The sequence below is a fragment of the Cryptomeria japonica genome, chromosome 5, assembly GCF_030272615.1.
Source record: "Cryptomeria japonica chromosome 5, Sugi_1.0, whole genome shotgun sequence".
Taxonomy (NCBI): domain Eukaryota; kingdom Viridiplantae; phylum Streptophyta; class Pinopsida; order Cupressales; family Cupressaceae; genus Cryptomeria; species Cryptomeria japonica.
In genome coordinates, this window is record NC_081409.1 from 884579770 (window position 1) to 884607175 (window position 27406).

At 35.6% G+C, this 27406-nt stretch overlaps 1 protein-coding gene across 1 annotated transcript in view; it reads left to right on the forward strand.

Moving 5' to 3' along the window:
* LOC131028010 (uncharacterized) overlaps nucleotides 1-27406 on the forward strand; it is a 114803-nt gene that overhangs the window by 82822 nt on the left and 4575 nt on the right. Inside the window, exon 5 of the mRNA XM_057958123.1 lies at nucleotides 26806-26845. Within this exon, the coding sequence (XP_057814106.1) occupies nucleotides 26806-26845 (40 nt within the window). The remainder of the gene's footprint in view (nucleotides 1-26805; nucleotides 26846-27406) is intronic.

A 27406-nucleotide genomic window follows, 5' to 3' on the forward strand; every position in this document is an offset into this window, starting at 1 on the left:
AAATTCACATTAATTTAAAAGCATTTTGCATTTAATAAATTAATTTTAAGCCTTGAAATAATTAAAAAATCCACCTTGGAGGCACTAAAATCAATTTTTAAAATTAAAAATACAGAGTGAGCGCTCAAGGCATTATTTTGCCTTTATTTGACAAGTCGGCCTACTCCTTTTGAGGTTTTATTTATTATTTCACCTTTTATTTGCTAGGTCAGCCTCATGGGTAAGTGGAAGGTGAGCGCTCTATATATTGGAGGTGTTTTTTTTACAATTCAAATCATTCAATCATCCTTTCAAGTGCAAATTTGGAGAGCTAATTGAAGGTGCGAAATCTAGCTGGAGTGGAGCGAATTTCTACTAAGTGTGGAGACTAAGGAGGGCGAAATTCATCTTGAAGGCTATTGGAGAGGCGAATTTCTTGCTAGATTGGAGGATAATTTCCAGATTTTTTGAAGGTATTTGAAGGCGAATTTCCAGATTTTTGAAGAGGCTAGTGGAGTTTATTCTTTTCCAAGCTAGAGGAGGCGCAATTTGTTCAAGAGAAGGCTTTGATCTACACTTTGCCTAGCGAAATCTATTTTTTTTACATCGTTTCTTAGAGTTTAATACTCAAGGGAAGGTATGAAGAATTACTTTTTTGAAGATCTCATTCAAGACTTATTATGATCCCATTGCAATTTTGTAAAGTCTAAGTCTTGAAGATCCAAATTCCATTCATTATTAATTTGAAAATGTGTAATTCTTGATTTATCATGACTTTTTCAAATTAATATCTTAAGTTTTACCTTTGAAAGATCTTAAATTTCATGCTTTGAGGTTTGATGCTCAAAAGACTAACTTTAATATTTTGTGTAGGCATCAAATGGAGATCCCGGAGTTGGAAAATCAAGCCAGATCAAGGATGGCTTTCTTCGATCAAACATCAACAAGGGCAACCTCTTCCAATCCAGCATTACAGGGCGAGGTACATCATCACCCTGCACATCAAAGACAAAAGAAGTCAGAGCAAAGGGTTCGTTGAAGAAGCAGATAGTTCCAGATGAATTAATTAAAGCTAGCTTCTCAACAACATCAAATCGAATATCTACCAAGTTACAAGTGTCAGACCAGGTGGCATCCTAGTCATCACTTCTCCAGTCAGTGTGATCCACCTCAGCATGTCCAGATTCAATGTACCTAACTCATGGGAGATGGCACAAACTTCGATGTACCTACCCATTCTATCCATTGGTCGAATTTTCCAGAGAGGACATGTGTCCAATTAATACAATTTTATCATTGGTCAAGCATTAAATGTTATGTAATGGTTGTAACAAACCCTAATTAGGGTTTTCATTGTAAAATCTTGGCCATTGATCTCGAATTGATCTAAGCCATCGAATTGTATTGAGGGCACTATATAAGCCTTGGCATTTCATTTGTAAAGATATAAAAAGGAGTTAGTAAATAGAGAGTAGTTAGAAGGTGATTAGCAGTTGATAGAATAGCAATTAGAGTAGAGTAGAGAGAGAAGGCAAAGATTGTTGCCAAGATGTTGTTGTAAGAGACTTGTAAAACTTTATTGAAGAAATGGTGAAATTTATGGGTCGATTCGACAATTTGCATGGTCTCTATACTTCTCATACTTGATTTCATGTTATTAGATGAGTGGAAGAAATGTGCTTGATTGATGGTGAAATTCGTATGTCCATACTACTAGCAGTTTGTTGATTGCAGACTTGCCTTGTGTAGTCAATTGGAATCATTCAGCTTAAGCTTAACTTCAATTGTCGCTTCTTCATTGATATGCATCAGCCTGATGGTGTCTATGCTTGTAGTGATGATTTGAACATCATAAAACTTTCCTTCGAAGATCGCACTAACCTTGTGGAGATGGTCCTGGGATGTCAAAACAAGACTTAGTTAGAATTTCATCAAAGATCATTCATTGCTTTTACATTCTTAGTGTTAGGATTAGATCCTTTCCTTGCCCTCGTCTTTTTTTCTTTTTTTTTCAAATCTAAGGCAGTAAAATCCTGTGTTCCAGCAATATTCAAAGCAAATCAGAAGTTCAGTCATCAAGTGTAAGTCCCCTTGTGATTCCAGCAAATCACATCATACCACAAAGAGCTTATCCACACGTAGAGATCCTACATACAAGAACCTTGAACTCACCCTGATTGATCCTTTTTGTGATATCTTCAGCATTCAGAGGCTTTACTCAAGAGAGGATAAGGTACCCTTGGGTATTTTATTTTGTGTTTGATAGTGTACAAAATACACGTCAACAATGCCCCATTGCAAATGGGGACCTGTAATGGACACCCTAGAATGCCCAAAAACTAAACCAACTGCTGATAGGAATTTAGTCAAACAGTTTGCATCCAACTCCTTATTTCTCCGTTTAATGTTTAAACCTCTTATGGCTTCGGAAATGAAATGTTTGTTTGTTTTTAAGTCTTTGCATAGGTTTAAAATCACATAACATGAACTAGAAGGAAATTACAATAATATGCGACATGAAGATTGAACTACTGCTGATATGATATTATTTCCAGAATTAATAAAGTCAAATACATAGCAGATTTTTCAACTCACTAAATACTCCAGCATTTTTGACATAATGTTCCAACAATGACTTCCCATCTTGCTGCTACAATAACATGAATAGTGCCGTGCTACAGTAACGTGAATAGTGCCGCAATATAGTAGCCTGAATAGTGCTGTGCTACAACAACGTGAATAGTGCTGCGCTACAGTGCTGCTACAGTATTAACTAGTCTTCAATCAGTCCAATATCTTCATAAAATCATCCTTTCAGAATGGCATAAGCATTGGTCAAGAAGTGAAGAAGGTATGAGCAAAACACCAAATCTGCCTGTAGCTGGAGATGCACCCAATCTGCCTTTTAATGAAGCTGATATCAATGGATTCCAAAGGCCAAACCCTAAGGGAATGACGTCTAGAATGTCACAAGAGAGGATAGACGTCCTCTAATGCCAAGAACGGATCTGCAACTCACACATCAATTTCTTCTCATATTCAACATGCTGAATGAAGCCACAAAAGCTTCCTTTTATTCTTTCTCCAAGGGTCGACCCAACTCACTTGAGCAATGTGAGATAAAAGATGTGCAATATAAAACATATTAAAATATTCACTTATGTCTCCCTTGGGTGCCCCTTTGATTTGCACACATCCCCATAAAATAAATATTAAAGTAACACTTTAATATTTTACAATTAAATTAAATGTTACTTTAATAACACTTCAGGCATTAAAATATATTACCAATCGGGCTCCGAATAGTGCGAGTGATAGCTCGTCAGAAAGCTCTCGCCGAGGAGTATTGAATCAATCACCAAAGCTAGCCTCCGTTGTGTCCTGCTGACTTACTAAAAATAGTAAGTATGCTTGAAACTAAGTAAATCAACTCCGTTTTAGCCCAAACTGGAAATGACTAGGCCAAAACACTCCAAGATCCCCTTAAACCCTTCGTTAGCCATCGGGACCATGTAGAGCTAGGCTAACGCACATACACTTGGTCAACTGCTAAAGTGGGGACATTACAAGACCCCTGTTTTTTCTAGCTTGTTAGCTTAGTTCTGCTTAGCTTGGCAGTAGTTTTGATCTCTTAGCCTTTAGGAGGGTTTTAATGCCTTGTCAATCCAGAGGAAAACATTGACCAATCCTTGTTGAGTCAATCACCTTATAGTGCAAAGGTTCATCCTTGGAAAGGGTATGCTCAAGTCAAGAATGGGTCGGTCGAGTCAGGAATTTCAAGTCCAGGATGATGAATTAATAATGAATCCTTAAGGAAACTAGGAAAATCCAAGGTTTGAACAAGGAATGTGCAATTGATCCAAGGTTTCAATTCCAAAGCAAGGAGAATTCCTTGTCAAGGTTGGATTTCTGACCTTAATAAAACTGGAAATTAAGTTTGAAAGTGCATGAATGAATGGCCCTCAAGATTACGATATGAGTGCAAAATCCTAAGGAAAATTTGCTCGATCAAACATGGAAAAGTTGAAAAGTTATCAAAATTGTTAAGGAAAAGTCATCAATGATTATGAAAAAATTCGAACGTTGAGATGAGGATTGCAACAATTCCAAAATTGGAGAAGGATTTTATCCTTGGAACAAAGTTGAAATGAGGATTTTATCCTTAGAACAAATTTGAAATGAAGAAATTATCCTTGGAATGAAGTTGAGAATGAAGAAAAACTTAAAGATGAGACATGGATTATAGAGGAAATCCAAAGTTGAAATAAGGATTATCAAAAAATTCCAAAGTTGGGATGTAGAATTATGAAAAAATTCCAAGGCTTGATTAGAGAAAAATAAAGGAAGATTCCAAAGTTTAAGTCACAAAGGCATGGAATTTCATTAAAAAAATCCTTGAACACCTCTAAAATCTGCTTGGAATTTAATAAAAATCCATGGATTAGTGAGAATCTCACTCTCTTGTCCAGCACAAGGTTTAAATTGCGCCCTTGTAGTCTTTGAGTTTGAACACCTTCCGAACACGCCCAACGGTTCTTGCACACAGGAAATTTGCACCTAGTTGTCCTTGAGTCACCTCAAAACCCGCCCAAGTGTCCCGGAACACATGAAAAATGCGCTCAAGTATCCTTGCACAACCCTCAAATGCGCTCAACAGTCCCTAACCACCCCTCAAGTGTGTCTTCAAGTCCTTGATAAGATGAGAATTGTGTCATTAGTCCTTGTATTAATACAAGTTCACCTAGGGCGAGTACAAAGCTATCTAAGGCCGACTTGTTTGAAGACTTCTCCAAAATGTACACAAAACAAAGAATGTAAGTGCTCAAGCCATGTTCAGCTAGTTGACCTTGAATGGAGGATGACTTAAGTTTGAAAAAAATGTTGAAAAGGAAAAAAAATGCAAATGGCCAACGTCCTAAGAGGAAAACTAAGTTGTCCTTGAATACATATAAATGAAAGATCAATAGAAACCATTTCCACATGAATTCCATTCAATTGCAAGAGCGAATTAAGGCAGATCACAAGCAAATTTAGATCAGAACCAAGCGAAATCCGTAGCAGACAAAGGCGAAAAATCAGGCTCAAAGTCAAATGTTGGATGAGAAGAAGGCGAGTTTGAACAAGAAAATCAGGTTCAAGCAAATTGAGGAGCAAATTGTCATAAAAAACTAGATCCAAATCTAAAGAAGGCAAATTGTCGAGAGGATTAAGGCAATGCACAAGTCATTGCTTCACCAATTTCATGCATTTCCAGACCTGAAATCAAGCAATTTCCAGACCTGGAACATCATTTCCAGATTTGAAACAAAATTCCAAGGCTAAAGTGTTAATTCTAGATTATGAAGGCGTTTGTGAAATATGTTTGTGGGGCTCACTGATGTTGTTCTTGAATGACTGCCGTGGAAAATCCTTTTAATTCTTCATTTAGAATGCAAGGTTAAACTTTCATTTTATTATCATAATAGTCTTACATTTTATTAACATAAAGGTTCTATCCACTCAAATGGTATTTTCTTTATCTTTTCAGATATGATTGCAATGGGAATGATGAACGGTGGAGAAGGATACAACTATAACACATAGAAGAAAAGATTAACACATCATGGAGGATGATGGAAACAAATAGAGTAGAATGAAAAAGACAAAAAGATCGATGAAAGACAAGATCCACATATGCGAGAACTAATTGCAATGCAAGTGGATGGCGTAGAATGAAGGACTCAACGATGTGAGGGAAATCAAGGTTAAGCGTATCCAAGGAAAGAGGATGACAAAGATGGAACTTTTCATGGATTGTTCTATAATGGAGGATGCAACTACGATAGACAAAGGATATTCAAAGATGAAGATGGAATGCACAATGAAGGCCATGGACAAGGAAATTGCAAGGAAGATAGTTTTAGAAGGGTTAATTAGAGTTTAAAACTCATCTGGTGGAGATCTGAAGTAATAGAGATGATGCAATTTGGGAATATAAATCATCATAATTGAGGTGCCACCCACTCATCTCCAACCAATCAAATAATTCAATGTCAACATGTTGGTGTTGGAAATAAGCCACACCCGGACCGACGATGGACTGGTCCAAGAGGGGCTAGTAGCTCAGTGGTAGAGCACTCCAGCAGCGTATGGAAGGTCCTAGGTTCGAGTCCTAGCTGGTACATGTCTCAACATGGTATCAGAGCCAGGTCCAGGCTAGGAGCCCCAAGCACACGAGAGGTGTGGCTTAAGGGGGGGTGTTGGTGTTGGAAATAAGCCACACCCGTACCGACGATGGATTGGTCCAAGAGGGGCCAGTAGCTCAGTGGTAGAGCACTCCAGCAGCGTATGGAAGGTCCTAGGTTCGAGTCCTAGCTGGTCCATGTCTCAACACAACATGTCTAGATTCATCGAACTTGACTCATCCAAAGGAGAACAAGTAGACATGTGGATGCATTGAATGAAATGTCATCATCTACCCCTTGTAAACTATGCCACTAATGCTATGCTAATTTTCATTGGTCCTTTTCCTCAAAAGGACATACATTCAAAGGTGTAATTTTCTCGTTTGAGGATATTTAAATGTAAGGATGTGTTAGTTGTAACTACCTCAACTTAGGGTTTCATTGAATTATCTTGGCCATTGATTTTTAATCAATTTGGGCTCTTCATTTTGTAACAAAGTCTATATAAGACCTACCCTTTTCATTTGTGAAGGTTAATAGAAAAGTTAATAGTTAGAAGTTAGAAGTAGTAGTAGTAGGAGGAGATTAGAATTTTTTGCCAAGATTATGCTGGAATAAATACATAATTTTCATTGAAGATATGGTGGATCTTTGTGTGTTTCAACATTTTGCATGGTTTCTACTTTTCAAATATTAGATAAAGTTCATTGTAATGGAGAAATGTGGAGATATTTGATGAATTCCTTGGTTCATACCATTTGTAGTTTGTTGATTGCAAATTGCAATGTATGATATGTTTGAACCTCGTTTTGGCAATAGTTCAATTGTGGATATTCATTTGGATTGCGCAGGCATTAGGTATTTGGATGGATGTTTGCACTATGAAAATCTTTCACTACCTTAGAAGATTGCACTCTTTCTATGGTGTTGTGAGCTATCTTTGGTTAAGTAGAAAGTAGTTCCATAAGAAATCCGTCTATCTAAGCACTATCTACTATTATCATTGTCCTTAGGTGTTTAGCTTAGATTTCTCTAACTTTATCCCTTTTTGTCTTTTATTTGAAGTTCAAGTCAGTTTGGTATTCAAGTTTTAGTTCTAGTGAAAAGCGTGAGTCCCCTTTGTGAGAACAACAAATCACATCATTCATTGAGTCTATCCATTGCAAAGTCACATTGTAAACTTTGGGGTTGCCTTATTTGATCACATTGTTTAGCATTTGAGGTTTCCTTGTTCAAGAGAGGATAGAATACTTGGTATTTTATTTTGTGTTGGTGAGAGTAACAAAACACACATCAACACTTACACTCTTATGTTTCAAAATAGAAGTGTAACTTTTCAAAAACTTAACCCATTTCAAATGCCTTTTATTTAACTTTCCTAGACTATTCAAATATTGTAAAGCTTGATGATCAATAAATAAAACAAACTCTTTTGGCAAAAGATAATGTCTCCATTTCTTGAATGCCTAAACTATATCATGAAACTCCCAATCTTAAACGTAATATTTTCTTTTGGCATCATTCAACTTTTCACTAAAATAAGCAATGGGTTTATATTCTCAACTCAAAATAAATCCAATGACAGCCTTTTATTTAACTTTCCTGGACTATTCAAATATTGTAAAGCTTGATGATCAGTAAATAAAACAAACTCTTTTGGCAAAAGATAATGTCTCCATTTCTTGAAAGCCTAAACTATATCATGAAACTCCCAATCTTAAACGTAATATTTTCTTTTGGCATCATTCAACTTTTCACTAAAATAAGCAATGGGTTTATATTCTCGACTCAAAGTAAATCCAATGACATTTCCACTAGTATCACAAACTACTTTTCTTTTCAACAAATCAATACTCCTTGCTACTCCTTTAGTCCATTTGAATTCCTTCTTGTCTCCTCTCATTGTTTTAGTCAGTGGTGCACAAATACTACTGAAAGATAAACTTTCTATAAAAACTTGCCAAACCTTGAAAAGTTCTCACCTTTTTAGTACTATGTGGGGTAGGCCATTCAAGGATAGCCTTTACTTTTTTTGGGTCCATTCTAAGACCATCTACTGAGACAACAAGTCCCAGGTACACCGACTCTTTCTTCACAAACTTGCACTTCTTGAGATTAATCAACAACTTTTTTTCTCTTAAATTTTCAAAGACCTTACGAATATGCATCAAATGCTCCATCAATGTCTTACTGAAAATCAAAATATCATCAAACTAAACAATAACAAATTTAACCAAAAACTCTTTTAGTACCTCATTCACGAGCCGCATGAATGTGCTCGGTGCATTAGCTAGCTGAAAGGGCATGACTAACCACTCTTACAAGCCCTCCTTTGTTTTAAGGCTGTTTTCTATTCATCTCCTTCTCTAATATGAATTTGGTGATATTTGCTCTTCAGATCTGTCTTTCTAAAGTACTTAGCTCCACTCGAACAATCCATAATGTTTCCCATCATCAACAAAGGAATCTATACTTGATGGCAATTTGGTTAATGATTTGGGAGTCTGTACACATCCTCTATTCTCCATGCTTCTTTGGTGCTAGTACTGCATGTACTACACAGTCTCGAACTTTCTCAAATCAATCCCTTCCACAAAAGCTCTTGCACTTTTCAACTCTCATTCTTTGTTGGAGTCATCCTATGAGCTTCCTTATTTGGCAAAGTAGCTCTAGGAATTAGGTCCATCTGGCGACTAATCTTCCTCATTGGAGGCAAACCCTTGGGCACATTATCAGCCACAATATCTTGAAACTCATTTAACAAATCTGCAACTTCTACAAGTACATCCTCTACTTCTTCTTTATTAACTTTAGAAATCAAAGCAAAACACATATGCTCACGCTTCATATCATCCAAAATTTTTCTTGCATCAACTAAACAAATTCTACCATTATTGCATACCTTTTCCCCCAACTATTTTAGGGGTTTCAACTTATGACGAACTCCATCCTTTGCCAATGAATAGGTGTTCGCATGTCCATCATGTACTACATGTCAACCAAACTGCCAAGGTCTCTCTAACAACACATGACAAACATCCATAGGCATAATATCACATAATAACTCATTACAATAATTTTCAATCTTGAACTTTACTGGGCATTGTTCATTGACCAGAGCTTTGTAGTTTGTAGTCCTTCTACAACCAAACAATCTTGTATGGATGTGGATGTCTTCTTTCCAACTATACAACTTACTAACCATTTCTTCTAAAACAAGGTTATTAGTATTACCTCCATTAATAATCTTATTGCAAACTTTACCTTCACGCTTACATCTTGTGCAAGCAAATTCTTCCTCTGAGTTGGTTCTTTCTCTTCATTTAGCAAGGCTCTTTAGGTAACAAGAACCTCTCTTTTTGCATCTTCACAATGTGAAGACTTGACACCTTCATCTAAATGCGCAACACGTGTTTTATTTGTCCTCCCTTGATGTTGAGGACAATATGCTATACGCTCTCTTCTCCTCCACACTTGAAACATGTTTAATGGAAGCCTCCTCTTTTGGATCTTCATCCAAATCTTCCTCTTCCTCCTTGATCTCCATTATTTGTATCACGAGGATGGTACGTGCTATTTCCCTTTTGGTTTTGATTGCTACTAGACTCTTCATTCTTCTTTTGGTCTTCATTTCAACCTCCATGAGATTGCCGACCATTCTTTCCACTATGACCTCTTTCATTTTTCTTACTTTCAAATTTTCTGTTCAACTTATCTTCTACCTTCAAAGAAAATTGATGTGCATCTTCAATGGTAGACATTCTTACAAAACTCAACTCTTCTTGAATACTTGGCTTCAACCCATTTATGTAATGTGCAAATTTCTCCTCGTTGGCCTCAAAATGGCATGTTCTGATCAAGACTCAATAGAATTCTTCTGAATCCTCTTTGACATATTTTCTTGCTTGCTTCAACCCTTGCATCTTCTTTAGCAAATCTAGCTAATAATTGATAGGAATGAACTGTCTTTTTAGCTTTTCCAACATCTGATCCCATCTTGTTATTTTATTTTTTCTCCTTCTATTTCTTTCTAATTGAATTTCTTTCCGCCAAATAGTGGCATGACCCTTTAGCTTGGTCTTTGGAAACTTGACCCTTTCAAGATCTTTCATATCTTAATACTCAAAACACTCCTCCATATCGTTGATCCAATCAATTAATTCCTCTATATTTAAAATGTCTAGAAAATGTGGAAACCTCGATCTTTGGCCTCTTTCTAATCTTGGAAATAGCCCTCAAATATCTATCTTCTTCAGCGCTCTTTGCTACTTTTCCTTCTTCGAACTATTCTCCTTCAGATTCATCCTGACTGTCATGTCTTCCTCTAACATAAACTCTATACAGCTCCTCTTGCAGTGCTTGAATTTGTCTATGGAGGGCTCTAAAACCCTCATTTGTCACAACAACATTTCTTCCACCATGGTTCTTTTGTGGAGGCATTTTCCTCACTTTTCTCACAAACGGTGCAGGATATTGACATGGTTCTTTCACCAATTATTTTATTTTTCGATATCACTCCTTGGGGTCAATTTTCAAGTCCACACAAACCTGAATAGGTTAACTTACTAAAAATAGCAAGTGAATATTTTTGGCTGTTTGAAGCTTTTGATTGTCCATTTGAGAAGTGTCATCATGGGCTCCAAAACAACTAAAGCAAACTACAAAACAAAAGAAAAATACAATATTTTTGGGTGATACAATATTGCCCTTACACCATTGGATGCTCCTGCATCATGTGTACTTGCTCCCAATTTGTGTTCGAATTAAACAATGTGTGTAGTTGTAAGATTTGTTATTTTGTCAATAAACAAACAATCTTTTACCTAGTGTTGATAGGGGATCATAACTTTTTTACTCTCAAGGAAAATAAAAAAGACATACAATGAAATTTTATACATCGCTAATATGAACTGCCCCAAAAATCATTGTAAAGATTTAAATTGCAAGTACATGTTGTCCACTTTTAGGTTAGTTTTATTTTATAGGGAATTTCCCCATTTAATTTGAAAAGCATTTCAACTGTATATCTATTTTATTTTGTGTCACACTAAAAGGTGTGAACCAAAATGTCGGCAAAACTTAAAAAACAAAATGCATTGGAATGAATATCTGAGGATAAATGTGGGGATGTGCACAAGCCATGGGTACTATGTGTACTCTATAATAGAATATAACACGGGGCCCAACATTTTACATGTTATTTGAACAACCAAAGCCACCAAAAGAAATAATTATGGTTAATCATTAGAATGGGGGACATTTGAAGTTTGGTAAAATGAAATATTTTCCAAAAATGTAATCCCTTTCTAACAAGTGGATTTGATTTTCATTGGGTTTGTGAGGGAAAATGAATTAATTTGCCATGCATTAGCAAAGGAGCTTCATCTGAATTTCTATTCAATTTCCAGTCTTGCAGTTGGTTCTTACTTAAACCATCAATTGCTAAAAGGGAGTCCCTTCCCACTTCCAAATTTCTTGGAAGAAATGACTAAGCGCAACATTGTGAAAATGACTGCACAAGAGTGGAGCTTCACCTAAAATTCTATTCAATCTTTAATACTGCAATTAGTTCTCACTGAAATTGTCAATCACTAAAAGGGAACCCCCTTTCACTTCTAGACATTTGAAACCATATGAGATTGCTATTTTAATCCATTCTAGACCTACTGTTATCCTTGATTTTAGTTATTCAAAAGTCTGAGGATACCCCACAAATTTTGCGCTTATTTGTGTTTTTAGTGCTTATTTCATGCTTTTCGAGACATTATTGTTGTCATTAGCGCATCTTTTTCCTTTGTTTTTCCCATCTATACTAAGTGTGTTGCTTAGGTGTAAATCGGGTTTACAAACCCGATTTACTTCTTTTCCATATTCACACCTAATAGGTGCAAATCGGGTTTACAAACCTGATTTGCACTCATTTATTGCACTAAGATTATTTAATTACTTATTTGAGTAATTCTATTAGGAGTCTTTTACTTAGTTCTTTAAAACTCCCCTTTTTGTTCTAATTTTCATTGATTTCATTTTTGTTCGAAGTGGGGAGAGGAGTTTTATCGATTCAGGGTATCTTTTCCCGAATTCTTAGGGTTTTGAAAAACCTCATTATTTTTCAAATTATTTTAGTTCTTTCCTTGTTTTTAATCACTGTGGTGTGAGGCGGAGGCTATAGGCCCACTGCGCACCACACAGTGGTGTGTGGTGGGTCTACGACCTACACCCCACACCAAGGTTCTTCCTGTATTTCCTTTATTTACCATCCGATGTCATGTGTTTGGCGGGGCCGTAGGCCTGTTGCACACCACATTGTGGTGTGACGGGTCGGTGACCCCGAATCACACCCTTTTTATTTTTACTTGCTGTGAATTCCATTACCGGGTAGGCCCGACCCCGACCATCACCTTTCCGTTGACTGTTCGCTTAATACCACAAGACGGTGTTGGGTGGGGCCGTATGCCCGCCCCACACCACACAGGGTCTGCGACCCTGACCACCATGACTTTTCTTTTTAAACCATTTTCGATGTTTGGCGGGTTTGAAACCTCGCTGACTACCGTAGCCATTTACCATTGCTATTCTTTGGTTGTGCGGGTTTATGACCCCGCCCAACACCTTGCATTTCCACTTTGCGTTTTAAGTGTAATTTGGGTTTATGGGTCCGAATTACACTTAATTTTGGTTTTTCCCAAATTGTAATTTGGGTTTATGGGTCCGAATTACACCTTCATCTGCACTTTTTAATAAGTGAATTTTTAAGGTTATACTCTTAAAATTTTACTTATCACACACAAAAGTTAAGTTTTGGTGATCGATTAATCAGTGATTTCAAAGATTTCAAAGAGGGTTTTGAAACCCTAATGACTAAATTGAACTATTTACAATATCCGTTGAAGTCATATGAGCAAAATGATTGGTGAAATATATCAATGTAATACTGATGAATATCTTTTTTCTCTGAGTGTTATTATTATATCAATGACAGAGGCTTCTTCAAACAAGAGAGGGATGAAGTTCAAAAAGCAAGATCCTCATCCAATCTTTCCTTCTTCTTCAGTCAGTTCGAACATTAATCACATAAGAGACACAAAGATAGGCCATGTTGACCTAGTTGAGTTTCTCAAAAGAATTGAGAAACCACCTTCATACCGTGACATGGAAGCTGTTATCAACAGTGGAATTCATCTGGTTGTTGCATTCCCAATGTCAGCTCAGGATCTTGAGTTCGTAGTGACAGTTGCAAATCATTTTGATCTAGTTAGTAGAAATGTAAAGGATGAAACGAGAAAAAAATTGATCAGGCTAGATGAGGAATTCTTTGACTCAGTTTTCAAGTGTCCCAATATTGAGAGATATATTGATATTACAATGTAATTTGCCATTGCTTATTTTGATAAGGATATCGACAAATGCAGAAAGAATATGAATTACCATTGGCTGAAGATCCCAAGACCTACTATTGCAAGGTGGCTAGAAACACTTCTCAGATGTGACTTCATTGAAGAAGTCAATGATTTGATAATTCTTTTAAGTAGAGTGAAAGGACTTCCCACCTCCAACACTTTTTATAAATGGATCTATCAATACATTCATGTGATCAGGCAAAACAAGGAGAAGATATTTTTGGGAAAACAGATCATTGATGCTAACTGTGAATAGCTCGCCAAGGTACCTACCACACTCAAGTTCTACATGACTTCATACTTGGTGTATGCTACAACTTCTATGAGATATTTTCTTGGATTATCTACAACTGGTGACGGGAAAGAAATTGAGGTACATAAGTATTATTCCCAGTTGGTTCTTCAAAATAGTCAGTCATTTTTGGAGAGTAAATGATGCATTATTTGGTTATTATATGGTTATGTTGAATAAGAACTTGTATAATAAAAGAGTGTCTGATCACGCTTGTGAAGTGTTTAACCAATATGGATGCATGTTTTTCCAATTCTCAACCTTCACATACCTTAGAGTTGGTTGTTTTGTTGGCGAGCCTTTCATTTTCCCAAGGTACCCATCTGATAAGATTGTACTTATGGAGTTGGCTCGCCAAATGAATGGAGTGCATGAGGCTCAATCGGGTTCTCATAAGACAGGTTTGAAGTTTTCTCTCTCCATTGGTAGATATTCTATCAATTCTATTTTCAAAGCCAGAGGCCATGGAACAGGAAATGAGAAGGGTTACTATGAAATTCTTCAAGGCTAGGAAGGACTTTGATTACAAAGGGATGAGGAACAAATTGAAAAAGGCATATGTTCATGTGCACTGGATCGAAGATGTTTGGGCCGATTGTAGATCAGAGCATGATATAAGAAAACTTGATTATCGCCAATTGACAGTTGAGCAAATTGAGAACTTTGGTCTTGCAGATGTTCCTGAGGATCCGAAGGAAGATGGAGATATCTTGGAGCCTATGTATGAAAAGAATAAAGTTTCTTCTACTCCTTTGCCTCTCATTCAATGGTCGCAAAAGGAATGCACTTCCATTCGGGAGCGATTTCAAAGTATTTTGACGAATACTAATATTTGGTTGACCACACATGGTGTTCCACTGAAACCCTTCTCATATGGTTCTGATGATGACACTGTTGGCCCAATGGGAAAAAGATCAGAGATCAGAACCAAGAATAAATAGGACCCCAATACTCTTGCCAAAGCTCCCAAACTGAAATTTACAGTTGGAACTAAGAAAGGAAAAGGTAAAGGGGAACTTTCAAGCTCAAATGCATAGGAGACAGGAATTGGAAATTCCAAACGAACAAGAAGAGGGTGAACTCCTTGATGAAGAAGCAATTGATGTTGATCAATTGGAAGAAGAAAAAGAAGTTGGACAAGAACAAGGTGAGTTTGATGAAGAAGAGTTACCACAAGTTGATAAATCCTTACCCCAGGTATCTCTACCCTCACTTACATCTATTCCTACTACTTGCATTTCTCCCACAAATGTAATTCATGTGTCTTCCACTAGTGCTAGTGAGTCCGCCTTAGACACACCACATGACAATATCGAGAATATTCTCAACTTTTCCCTCATTGTCTGAAGTGTCTGCAACCATGATGGATGATTTTGACAAATTCATGAATGAAGTAGCTCCTAAATCCAATGAATCATCCCTTTAAAATCCTCCTCATATTATTACTTTGACTTCCCCGCTTGTAACTACTATCGTTCAGGATTCAATCAATCCTTCTTAGGAAATGGTGGTAGGTGAGGATGATGATTTGGCTTTACCATCTTGGTTGATGTCAAATGCGCCTAAAAGAATGAAACAAGCCATTTGTCCTAAAGATTTTGATTTCAGTCAGCTTGTTCCTGTGAAACCCAAGACTATCAAAAAGGGCAAAACCTTGTCAAGGGTAAAGGTTGATAAGAATAGGAATAAATATGCTGAGATTGCTATTCCTCCTCAAGATGTTATCATTGGACAAGTCCAGGACTCATATTACACTATTCAAAGGATTGATTTGGGAAAGCAAACTCATGATTCCTCTTCAACATATGCAATATCAGCTATAGAAGCTCTTGTTGCTAGGTATAATGAGGGCAAAGTCAAGAAAGATCAGCTAAAGGTGTGAATTGAGCAACTCACCTCAATTCTAATCAAAGTGACCAAGTCTTTAGAAGTTGTTGAACCAGTGGCAACTTCTTTGGATGACCAAGTTGTTAAGAGAGCTGAGCAGGCTGCATCTAGGAGTAGAGCTGTAAGAGAATGGATGGATCGAATGTTAAGTCAAGGTACATGACTCCTAAGTTCAACTTTCACCATTGTCAACAATCTCGACGCAATCAAGACAGAGGTGGATAGAACTATAGGAATTTTCTTCCAGGAACTTGAAACACAAGAGAAAGTCTTTGAAGCCTGGTTAAAATTTGAAGATTATGATATAGATGACCTCGTCCAAAATGGTGTGATTCCCTCACGGCGCATGTACATTGAACAGAGAGAGGCTCTAGAGCATCAGATGAATGTCCTGGAATGCTTGGTCAAGGATATGAGAAAGGCACAAAAAGAATGTGCTGATAAGAAAAGAGAGATTGCTGCCAAAATCTCTAAAATACCATGTGTTTTCCTTGATGAAAGTAAAAAGGTACTCACTGAAGATGAAATCATCAAGAAATTTAGTTTACTCTTGACAACTGAAGTTGATATGGAGGACTTCTCTTTGTCCTCTATCGACAAATTATGTGATCTTCAATTTGTTCTGGATTTTCTTGATTCACTTCTGAAGAAACATAAGAAGTGCTGCATTGAATTAGAGGATTCTATGACAAGGGTCAAAGTCATCACCGAAAACACCTTGGGACTTGATGAAATTCAAATGAAGAATGCTTTGTAGAAGTTCGAGGAGTTCCAGAAGCGGGATTTAGCTCAAGGGAATGACACTTAGTCATTTCTGTGTTTTTCAAGTGGCATTTCATTATGTCTATTGACAGCTCAGGTGTCATTTTGTAATTGCTCATGTGCACCTGTTGAGTGCACAAGTCCTAAGTCAAATCAAACTCTTCTTTTGACTTAGTCATAAAATTAGTTATAATTTCCTATTTTCATGCTGAACCCCTCTCTTACATATATGAGGGTTATTATTGTAATAAGGAGATCTTTTTTTCATCTTTGTTTATGCAACAAAACTTTGCCAAAGTGAAGAGAAAATTGAGACTTGGTGTTCATTTTGTAAATTTGCAATTTAATCAAGAAAGAGAGAAGCTTGGCATTCAAATTTTATTTTGAGTTCAATCTTTTCTATGATATGAATGTTCTTATGTCATTGGTGTTCTTGAATGATTAAAGTTGGGTATAGTCTTGGTGTAAAAATTGAAAATTCTTTTGGGTCTTTACAAGTAATCTTTGAGTTACTTTGAAGTTTCAAGAATTGGAAATTGGTTAAGGGGAGAATTGCTTTAAGTCTTTGAGCTTTTACAAATTATCTCTAAAAATTGTATTTAGAAGATAGAAAGTAGAGTCTTTGTGCTATACGAACTATCTGGTTGCAGTAGACTATCTTTCAATATATTTGTGAGTCTTTGAGATGACAATATATTTGGGTTATAGCGGTTGATAGGAATTTTGGTACATAGAAAGAATCTTTGTGTTCCTAAGTGTGCTAACTCCCGTCCCTGTCATTTTTAGAATAAGGGAAGTAACGAAAGACTCTGTTCTTTCATGGACACTTTACTTCTAAGTAAATTAGTTAATATTACTGCAAGTTTTAAGTCATTTAGAGAGGAAATCTATTCTTAAAAGAGAATTAGATATAACTGGTTCTGAAAAGAAGAGGACTAAGTTGTTATTGAACCTTGGATTAGTGTAAAGTTAGCAGGGAGGAAAAAATAGAAAACAATTGTAGTGGAAAGGGGGAGCCTTCCCTTATAATTAGGAGGGATTATATCTTGCCTTCTGAGAGATATCATCCTGTTTGCTGTCGTGAAACACATATTTTGTGAACCTTCACCAGTTTACAAAATTTTCACCCAACACCTATGAAAGCTTCTACTTGATTGTTTGATTTGATACTTAAATAAAAAGAAGCCCCTTTAACAAATTTGCTAGTAAGAGATTGGAAAAACACACTTGCACTAGCTGATCTTGAAATAATAAATGATTGATTGATTATTCAATATATTTACAAAGGAGAGGAAGGCTCCTTATATAGAGATTACAAGATGATCTTTCCATAACGAAAACGATTGAGAATAGAAACACAAAAGGCATAAATCAAAGTTACTAAAAACGACTAGTTGACATACAAAATAGAAAGTTACTAACTAAACTATTTAAATGACTTAAATGACCATTAAATATTGCAATATTACTTTAATACTCTCCCTTAATGGTCATTCCACTAACTACTGTAGACGTATAAAAATGACCATATTCCTAAATGAATATTTTATGTTCATTTCTCTATTTAATTAAATCCAATTTAATTAAATTATCCACATTCTTCTATTTTATTAAATAAATTATTCAATTTATTTAAATAAAATTCACTATATCCATTTAATGAATAAATCATTTTATTCAATTAAATCCCCCTAGCCACTTTTAATTAAATTCAAATTTAATTAAATAGTTATCCTAAATTGAATAAATCTAATTCATTTAATTTCCCCAAATTATAACCAAATTGAATTAAATCATTTAATTCAATTAAATCCTATTATCCCCCATCCACTTGCAAAATCCCAAACCCCTTCCTAATCCCTTCTAGAATCTTCTAAACGCTTCTAATTAACCTAACCCTCCTCTAAATTTTGTCACATCCCTAAGCAAAGGGAAGTCACTTCTCAAAAACCTTAAAGTCTTTGATAACCATTGAAGGTTTTCAACCTTCAACCACTAAAACCCTTAAAGTCTTTGAAAACCATTGAAGGCTTCCAACCTTCAACCACTTAATCCCCAAAGTCTCCAATAACCATTAATGGTTATTTCAAACCCTCCCACGTGGTTAAAACATTTGTTTTGACTCAACCTCTACCCAACCCAAGGGTCTCATCAGGTCATTAATGCTTTGACCTTGATTATCCCTTAAACATTTGCACAAAGGTTTATCTTTGGATTAGATCTTAATTCATTGGGTAAACCTAACTTAGACTTGACCCTTAGCCTTTAGATAACCATGAGGTCTTCTCAGGCCTTTAATGCCTCCAACCTCTTCTTTCAACCCAATCCTATGTTGACACTTGTCACCATTTCATTGGTACAAATTGTGCACATGGATCCTCAACTTTCAAACTTGGCCCTTGATTAAACCTTTCAATCCTGACCATCCATTGCCCTGTTTGTGCTATAAATAGAGCTCTCAATCCTCCATTCTAAACAATCATCTTTCAAATTTGAAGCATCACATTTATGCTCAAATTCTTTCAAGCTTTCATTCCATATATGCTCATCATTTAGCCTCTTTTAGATCATAAATTAGACTAATATGCATGTTTAGAATAATTTCTTTATCATTTTAGTTCAATCATAGACTAAATATAGTATGCTAGGATAGTTTATTTACTAACCTTGTCATCTTATAGTTAGTTTATTGCATTTTAAGCATCATACATAGCTTACACCACATCTCATACTAAAATCAATCAAAAGCATCTCTCGTTCTCATATTTGCCATCCCTAAACCATTTTGCTCAGTGATCTGAGAGCAAAAACGTTGGTTTGAGGGACATTGTGAGATAGAGAACCATGGGACCCTCCTTGGGAAGCTGAGTAACACTACGTTACTCCATAGCTTGCATCAAGAAGTCCTGTGTGTGTGTGTGGACTAGTATTAGTAATATTTTCACATATTTAGTTTTATTCGCCCACTTTTCCTGCATACAACTACCATATAGATGACTTGAGATAATCTTTAGATCATTTGGCCATGAATGCATAAAAGGCTGACTCCTCTTCAGAACACTCAATGACATGAGTATTATAGTAATAATGTAATGTTTCTATAAGGGTCATCTTAGTTAGTTGTTTAGTTTCTTATTTGTCTTTCGTGTTTCTATTCTCAATCGTTTCTGTTATGGAAAGATTGCCTTGTATTCTCTATTTAAGGAGAGCCTTTTGTCTCTTTTTGATATCATCAATTTAATCAATAATATTTACATGGTATCAGAGCGGGTTTAATTTTTGGCAAATTTAAAAAAATAAAAAATTTGTAGCTCTATCACTTGGAATTTTTTTTTGGATTTATTTTTTTATGCAAAAATTGTGAGATTGGTTCTGTAAAATTGAAGGTCTATTCACTCTACATTTTTTGAGGGTTTCTTCTTCCTTGAAAATCACGGTAGATTGATTAATAAAAATTGCAAGCTCTAAGTTAGTAAAAAACGTGGGCATCGAAGGTCATTATTTTTCAGCTCGTGTAGGGTTGTTTTTTTATCGACAAGTCCGTGTTCTCTGCGTTGAATTTGAAATTCGTGGCCGTTTTTTTGTTCATGGCTTTTCCAGTTCATGTGGGTTCGAAGTTTTTTTTTGCTTGAGTTTCTTCCACAACCTGTCTTCACAATGCCTTGTTTTTTCTTCGCACGCAAGGGTTTCTGAGAATCTTGCAAGACGATTTTGCAAACGCGTGATTGAGTTCTTTCCAAAGGACGTGTCTAGGTTTTTTTTCTTCCCGTCTAATTTCCGACGATAGACATTGTTTTTTACTTGTTGTAACGTCGTAAATTCCACACCTTTAATTAGGGCGTCCAATTTCACTCTCCTAGCACTCATTTTAGCATTTCCCATTCTTCTATGCATTATAGGACCTTTATTGTAATTAATATTTATTTCAATATTATGAGTCCTATTCCACTTTAATACATCAACACTTTATTATTTGGGCCCTTAATTTTAGGTGTGGTCTTTATTTTTTAATTATCCTGATTTATTATGAATCTCGCCCCATTTAAAATTTCAAGGCACATTTTCCTCATCTAAACATTATATATTGTCACAAACTTATTATCAACATTAGGATCCTATTATCTCGCATCCTTAAAAAGTTGGGTTAAAATTGTCACGATCAAGACGCCCTAAGCATCTTGGTCCCATGATTTTAACCTCGAATTGCGGGAGCATAATAAGGCAGTTCCATCTTATTCAAATCTAGCTGTGTGAAAATATGAGAATTCTAAGTCAGCCTAAAGATGATTTTATTATGAAATCCCCATATAAGGTACCCCTCTCAATTCATTTCATAATCTCATTATTGCATCTCATCATTATGCTATCATTCCATTTCAAGAGCAAAACTTCAAGAGCAGATGTGATTCAAGGAGCAACAAACTATATCAAGACATTTTCAATTATGTTTCAATTATGATTTCATGATGGGTTTTATTTGATATATCATATTATTGAATCAACACCTGGAGGACTTATCCTAAGGACATTGCTTCATCAATTGAAGGTATAATCAACTTAGCTAATCACTTCAATTCAAGCATTTCCAATTCAATTTCAATTCAATTCAAGGGTTAATTCTAAACTCGGGGTTTGACCTAGGCAAAACCTTTAAAAACCATCTGAACACCATTCTTCTCCTCTTGTGTGTAGCTACAAGTTTTCGTTGGAGATAGGAGGGCCATTAACAAACAAATACAGACCAATACTTGAAACTAGGACAGGAAAATCTTGGACCAAGGGGCTCTAGGCGCCTCTATCAAGGACTAGGGCTCCTTGGGCGTCTCGATCCAGAGAAGTCTGCACTAGATTTGAGAGGAGCAGAGTGTAGGGTCTCAAAAAGTCACAATTGAGTTTGTGTGCAAAAGTTAGAAAACCAAAACTCTGGGCAACCCAGTCCAGTGAATTCAACTCCAAATTTCAATCACAGGTGCACCTTTGTGTTTTCAGTTCAATTCTGTACTTGTTGCAAAGTTTCTGTTTGTGCATCAGTCTATATAATCCTTTGAGTTTTCATTTGCATCATACCTAGATCTTAGTTGAATATTATTTCAAATCCATACACTTTCCAAAGCAACAAAGGAATAGAAGTTGTAAGGTACCATTTGACTCTCTTTGACAAGAGTTAGTCATATTCGATCACATCTTTTGTGGCTTCCTATTCCAATGTTTGTGTGAAAGTGGATCTTGACCCTAATCCTAACTTGATCCATTTTCATACTAAACACTCGTGACGTTTGTTTTTTTGTAGACTTTTCACAAGTGTATGTTGCTCTTGTTTCCTTCTGTTTTGAAGGTGTTTCAGGTTAATGTTTTCAGAATCTGAGCTAGGGTTTCTACTGTGCGATGGTTTGAGTCCGCAACAAATTGATTATTCTTACCAACGTGGATGTGTCTTCTCTATCGCACGATGTGTTTTCTTTATCGTGCGACGAATTTCATGGTTGTCGTTTGTGTTTTCCGCGATGGTATTTTGCAGATTTTGGGTTTGCATGGGTTTCGGGAAAAAATGTGGGTTTCTTGCAATAAAATCAAGTGTTTTAAGTTCAAGGTTGATTGCCTCAAAATTCATGCCAGCTGCTCATTGAGGGTTTTGACTGGTTTTTGACAGAAAAATCAGACCTCTTTTACTACATGACACTTTTTTTTGTTTTACCACACGATGAAGAGCTTTGGCCGTAGTACGAAGATTTCTAAGTTCATGGTTTTTATCGTTTTTTCCACAAAAACAAAGGTGCGTGATTTCAGCATCGCATCGAGGGTTTGCCGATTTTTACACAAAATCATAGTTTTAGTTTTTTGTTGATTTTTTTGTCAACAAAAATTGAAGTTTTTTGAGAAGCTGATCACGGTGTCTCTAGATAAAGGGAGGGATAGCTTTGTTACCCAACATTAGATTGGAAGGATTGTGGTAAACTTGGTCATATCCAAAAGTTTTGCAAAACCAGGGAGGATCTCAACAGGCTCATGTCGCAAAGTGTTTAGAGAAGGGGCCAACCTTTAAGCATTCATGGCCAAATGACCTGCATATTATGTTAATATTGCCTTGTATTGTCTATTAAAAGAGCCTTTTGTCTCCTGTTGTTATCATATATTTAGTCACTAATATTTATAATGAGCTTGTTGTTGAGACCCTTCCTAGTTGGACTTCTGAACAACCAACTGTTTTTTACAGAACCTTTGTATATGACCAAGTTTACCACAATAGTTACATGTGATATTCTTCTTGAAATTCTCCTCAAAGTTGCTTTGTCTTTTTTGTTGAGTGGACTCATCTTTGCTTTTGTCCTTGGCAGTAAAATCCAAACTATTGTCTCCACTTGGCTTACTTCAGGAGCTTATTGCACAACTCATTAAACTTCATGTTAACATTGCAGATGTAATGTTGACAGTTTTGATGAATTGCTCATAAGATCGTGGTAAGGTTTTCAACATAATGACCACCACATCTTCTTTTTCCATCTTGCGGCCAATGACCTCTAGTTGATTGCAAATGTCTTTGATCTTCATGAAATGATCCTGCAAATACATCTTGTTGTCCATCATGATTGAGAACAACATATTCTTAAGGAAGAAAGCTTTGCCTTTAGCTGACGTCTCGTGCAAATCCTTCAGGTGGCTCCAAATCTCTTTAGTAGTCTTGTCTGATGACACTTGTGGAAGCATCTCATCAGTGACTAATAACTTGAGAAACATAATTGCTTCACGGTTACGCTTATCAAACTTGTCTTGGTCTTTGCCTACCACTATAGGACTAGTATTAATTAGATTAATCTGGTCTAGGCATTGGTACTCAAAAATAGAGTGTTCTCTCCTTCTAGGTATTGTACTTATTGTTGTTGAAGCATTGATTGCCTTCCAACATGATGTTGGTCAATTACACCATCCCTCCCGTTTTCCAATGACACTAAAAGCGAGATCAACTTCTCAAAAAAAAAACTTCGGTTTTTGTTGTTAAAAAATTGGCAAAAAGAAAAAGCTGATTTTTATGTCAAAAATCAATCAAAATCTTCAGCAAGCAGCTTGCACAAATCCCTAGGTCTGCAAATTGACTGGTAGGAACCCTAGCTAGAAAATGATAGCCCATGATTTTATCAAATAATCATTTTTTTTTTTCAAAATTAAGAAATTAACCCAAGTCTGAAACCCTAGGCGTTTAACATTGCAGGGAACCCACAATTTTTGGGAAAAATCGTGCAAACCATGAAAACTATAAAAAGAACGTTTGCAGGAAGGTTGAGAAAAACACTAGCTCAGAGAAAAAAAACCTAGCCATCTCAGAAAAATTCACACGAGTGTGCAGCTCCCATGTTTTTATTAAAAACATCAAAATAACCAAAAAACCATCGAATCTTGCAAAAAAAAAAATGACATAAACCCGTCTTAAAAAACATAGAATCTTGCAAAAGAGTACTATTTGTTGCGCAAAATCCTCAAGTTGATTTTCAAATTAGAAGACTTGGCATGGATTACAAACAAGTCATGGCTAGAAACTTGTGATTCCGGAGAAAAATCGTTGAAAAAACAGATTAAACTGTGCGCTTGCGATTTGTAGAAACCCTTTAAATGGCACAATGAGTTGCAAAAAAAAAAGCGGGGTGCAGGCACAAAAAATCCGATGAAATTCTTCTCAAGAAATCCATGATTTCAAAGGGAATTCAAAAAAAGGTCCTTCGATTTAAAATAAAGAGCATAAAAACTTCTGAAAATACTTCAGGGGACAACACTATGGTTTTTTATGAAAAATCGTAAAAAAAGTTTTGGGAATAAATAGCAGATAAAGAAGCTACGAATTTTTATAATCTTTTTGCCCAAACGACCTTAAGCTTTGTTACCATGAAATAATTAATGATTGATTGATTATTCGATATATTTACAAAGGAGACGAAGGCTTCTTATGTAGAGATTATAAGACGATCTTTCCATAATGAAAACGATCGAGAATAGAAACACAAAAGGCATAAACCGAAGTTACTAAAAACGACTAATCTGACATACAAAATGGAAAGTTACTAACTCAACTATTTAAATGACTTAAATGACCATAAATATCACAATATACTTTAATAGACCTCAGTTTCTCTCTAGCCGCCCCTTCAAAAAGGAGTGTTTCCTCTTAGAGATTTTTTCAGTTAGCTCACTAATAGGGATCTTTTATAGCTAATGCTATATCCTTTATGCTTTTTCAATTTATCATGGCTAATTTCTTTGTTGCAGTTTGTAGTTTTCCTTGCTGCAGCTCTCGTCTTCTTTATTTATAGTTTTATTGCTTTCTTTAATGGGAGTTAGTTTAAGTAACCTCCTTTTTGCTATGGTTTTCTAGGATATATTTTTTATTACCATTGGTTGATTTGGGTCATTCAAGGGCATTAGTGTGTTTTCCTTGCTTTTTTTTATTGTACTCCTAGAATGTTAATATTAAGTGAGCAACATAGTTTTTATATTTTCACTTGGCTTACCATGTCTTGCTTTCTTTAATGGGAGTTAGTTTAAGTGCCCCCTTTTTTGCTATGGTTTTCTAGGATATATTTTTTATTACCATGGGTTGATTTGGGTCATTCAAAGGCATTAGAGTGTTTTTCTCCTCATTTTTTTGTATTATACTCCCAGAATGTTAATATTTAGTGAATAACATGGTTTTTATATTTTCACTTGACTTGCCATGTATCTTTTTTATTTTGATGGTAGTGTTAGAAACAGTTAATAATTGAGTTTGGAATTTCATGTCAGTCTCCATCGTTTATTTCATGATTCTGCACAAAATGTACATGGATGTATAAATGAGCCTTTATGGTGGCTTTGTTTTCCAATTTGTGCTAGAGCAATTGCACTACTTGCCAACTTGCCACCAATATCAATGACTGGATGTCTAATACTGAATGACCTAGATTGTCAATGTCAGTTGGTTTCTGGTCTACAATGTCCGTTGAAATTTTGAAAAGTTAAGTTTGTATTTTCAGATACGTTGAATCGTTGTAGTAGTTCAAAACAAATCCCATTTTATTGTTTCTAAGCAATTGAAGTGATTTGAGATTACTGTTTGATTTTGTTCTAGAATATTAGTTTTGTTAATGTACTTTTCATGATCACCAGGAAACTTATCTATATGGATAAGGATGGTGTACCTGTATCTTTTGGTGACTATATTCATTTACTCTGAAGTGGTGTCTCTTTTGCTATATACCTGCAGTTCTAGGCTGGTGTTTTTACAAGCAAGTGTAAATTGTATCAATCTGGAGAAAATTAAATATTAAAATGCTGACTTCAATGGTACTGTTCCTGGGAAAAATCTTTCAAAATTCCAATATATATATTTGGCGTTCACCCAAGAGAATCTCAAAATCTACAAGCAGTACCATACACCAAAATTCCTTTCTAAGGGATATCCGATTAGACATTAATAGCTTGAGTTAAATTAAGTTTAAAGATGGTTGTTTGCCATCTCATTTTGTTTTGCTTCCAGACATTTCAGGCTCTCTATTTATGCTCCCAATTGGTTCTCAATTTGCTTATTCATGCCAAACCATTTGCCCCTTTCAGTTTGTGAATTACTTTGTCTGTCTCCACAATCTTTGAGCGTGCTGATATAGAAATGCAAGTGGGTGAAAATTCGTGAAAATTCAAACTGAAGGAGAAATGCTGAAACCTCCTCGACTTTGTCCTCTATTGTGGGTTTAGTTTGTGAGAAATGCCTTTTTGTTGTGTTCTCTAAAAGGGACGGAATGTTTGTGTGATGCAGTCGAACTGCTTCGCTATTCTACATAAACCCCTCACCTGTCCAGAAATCTATAGGAATTATGAATAAATAATAAGATAAGACTTGTTAGGAACTTATGACCCAAAGGCTATTTGATGGTCGAAGCTATGTAGTGGTCCGGACTCCGTATGACAATAATAGTAATTTATTCTTATCACTTATTAAGTGGGCATGCGATCAGAATATTAAATTCGTGTCAAACAATTCACATATAGTTTGACAGCTTACACTTCTTTGCTATGTCTATGATTGCTAAGAATGTGTTTCATGGCCATTCTGTCAGTTGTTCTTAATTTCCAGAATAGTAATAAAAAATGTCATACATATATTATGGTTTTTTAATATCTAGTTTTGAAAACAGTTTTTTAGAAAATAGGCGCTGAATAGAAAATGATTATCAGTAGAGAGTTTTCTGCAGTTCACTATATTAACAAATATATTATTTCCACAATCATAGAAATTATTTCTACCTTCATAATATCTTTTGTATTTTTAACTCTTTTCTTCTAATGTGTCTGGGAACAGATAATTGACGAATGGAATGAGCAACTTGGCCTCAAGTCTAGTAAGTATTAACTGCTATAGAATGTACTTCGGATTGTAGATTTAAATTAAGGGTCATTAGTGTTTGGGTAATTAGTTTTGTGAATGTATGGTTGGTCTCAACATATATGGACTAGAAATAGGAAAGGCCATGGGCTATAGTCAGAATATAGTGGTCAAATGAATTTGAGTTATTTGACAGCTTTTTTATTTTATATTTAACATTAATTTTGTTTGAATGTAAGGTTCGCATTTGATCGCTTTGACTGTTCCTATATGTTCTATTGTTTCACTCAAGTCATGCATATTCTTTTCTTTCGAATCTGCATCTTCAATGATACCTTCATAAATCTGCTTATAACACGTTTTTTTTTCATCCAATGAATTTCTTCACACTTTCTTTCTCATAAGCCGCAATCACTATTTTATTTCTCAAAAATTTCTTTTATTCTTTCTTCATCCAAAATCTGCTTGAATGATATGGTTACTTTTATTCCTTACCTCTCTCTTCTATATCTGCCTCTAATACCTTCATATATGCAGATCTGAGTGCCTTCTTGATATATATATTTTTTCTCTACAC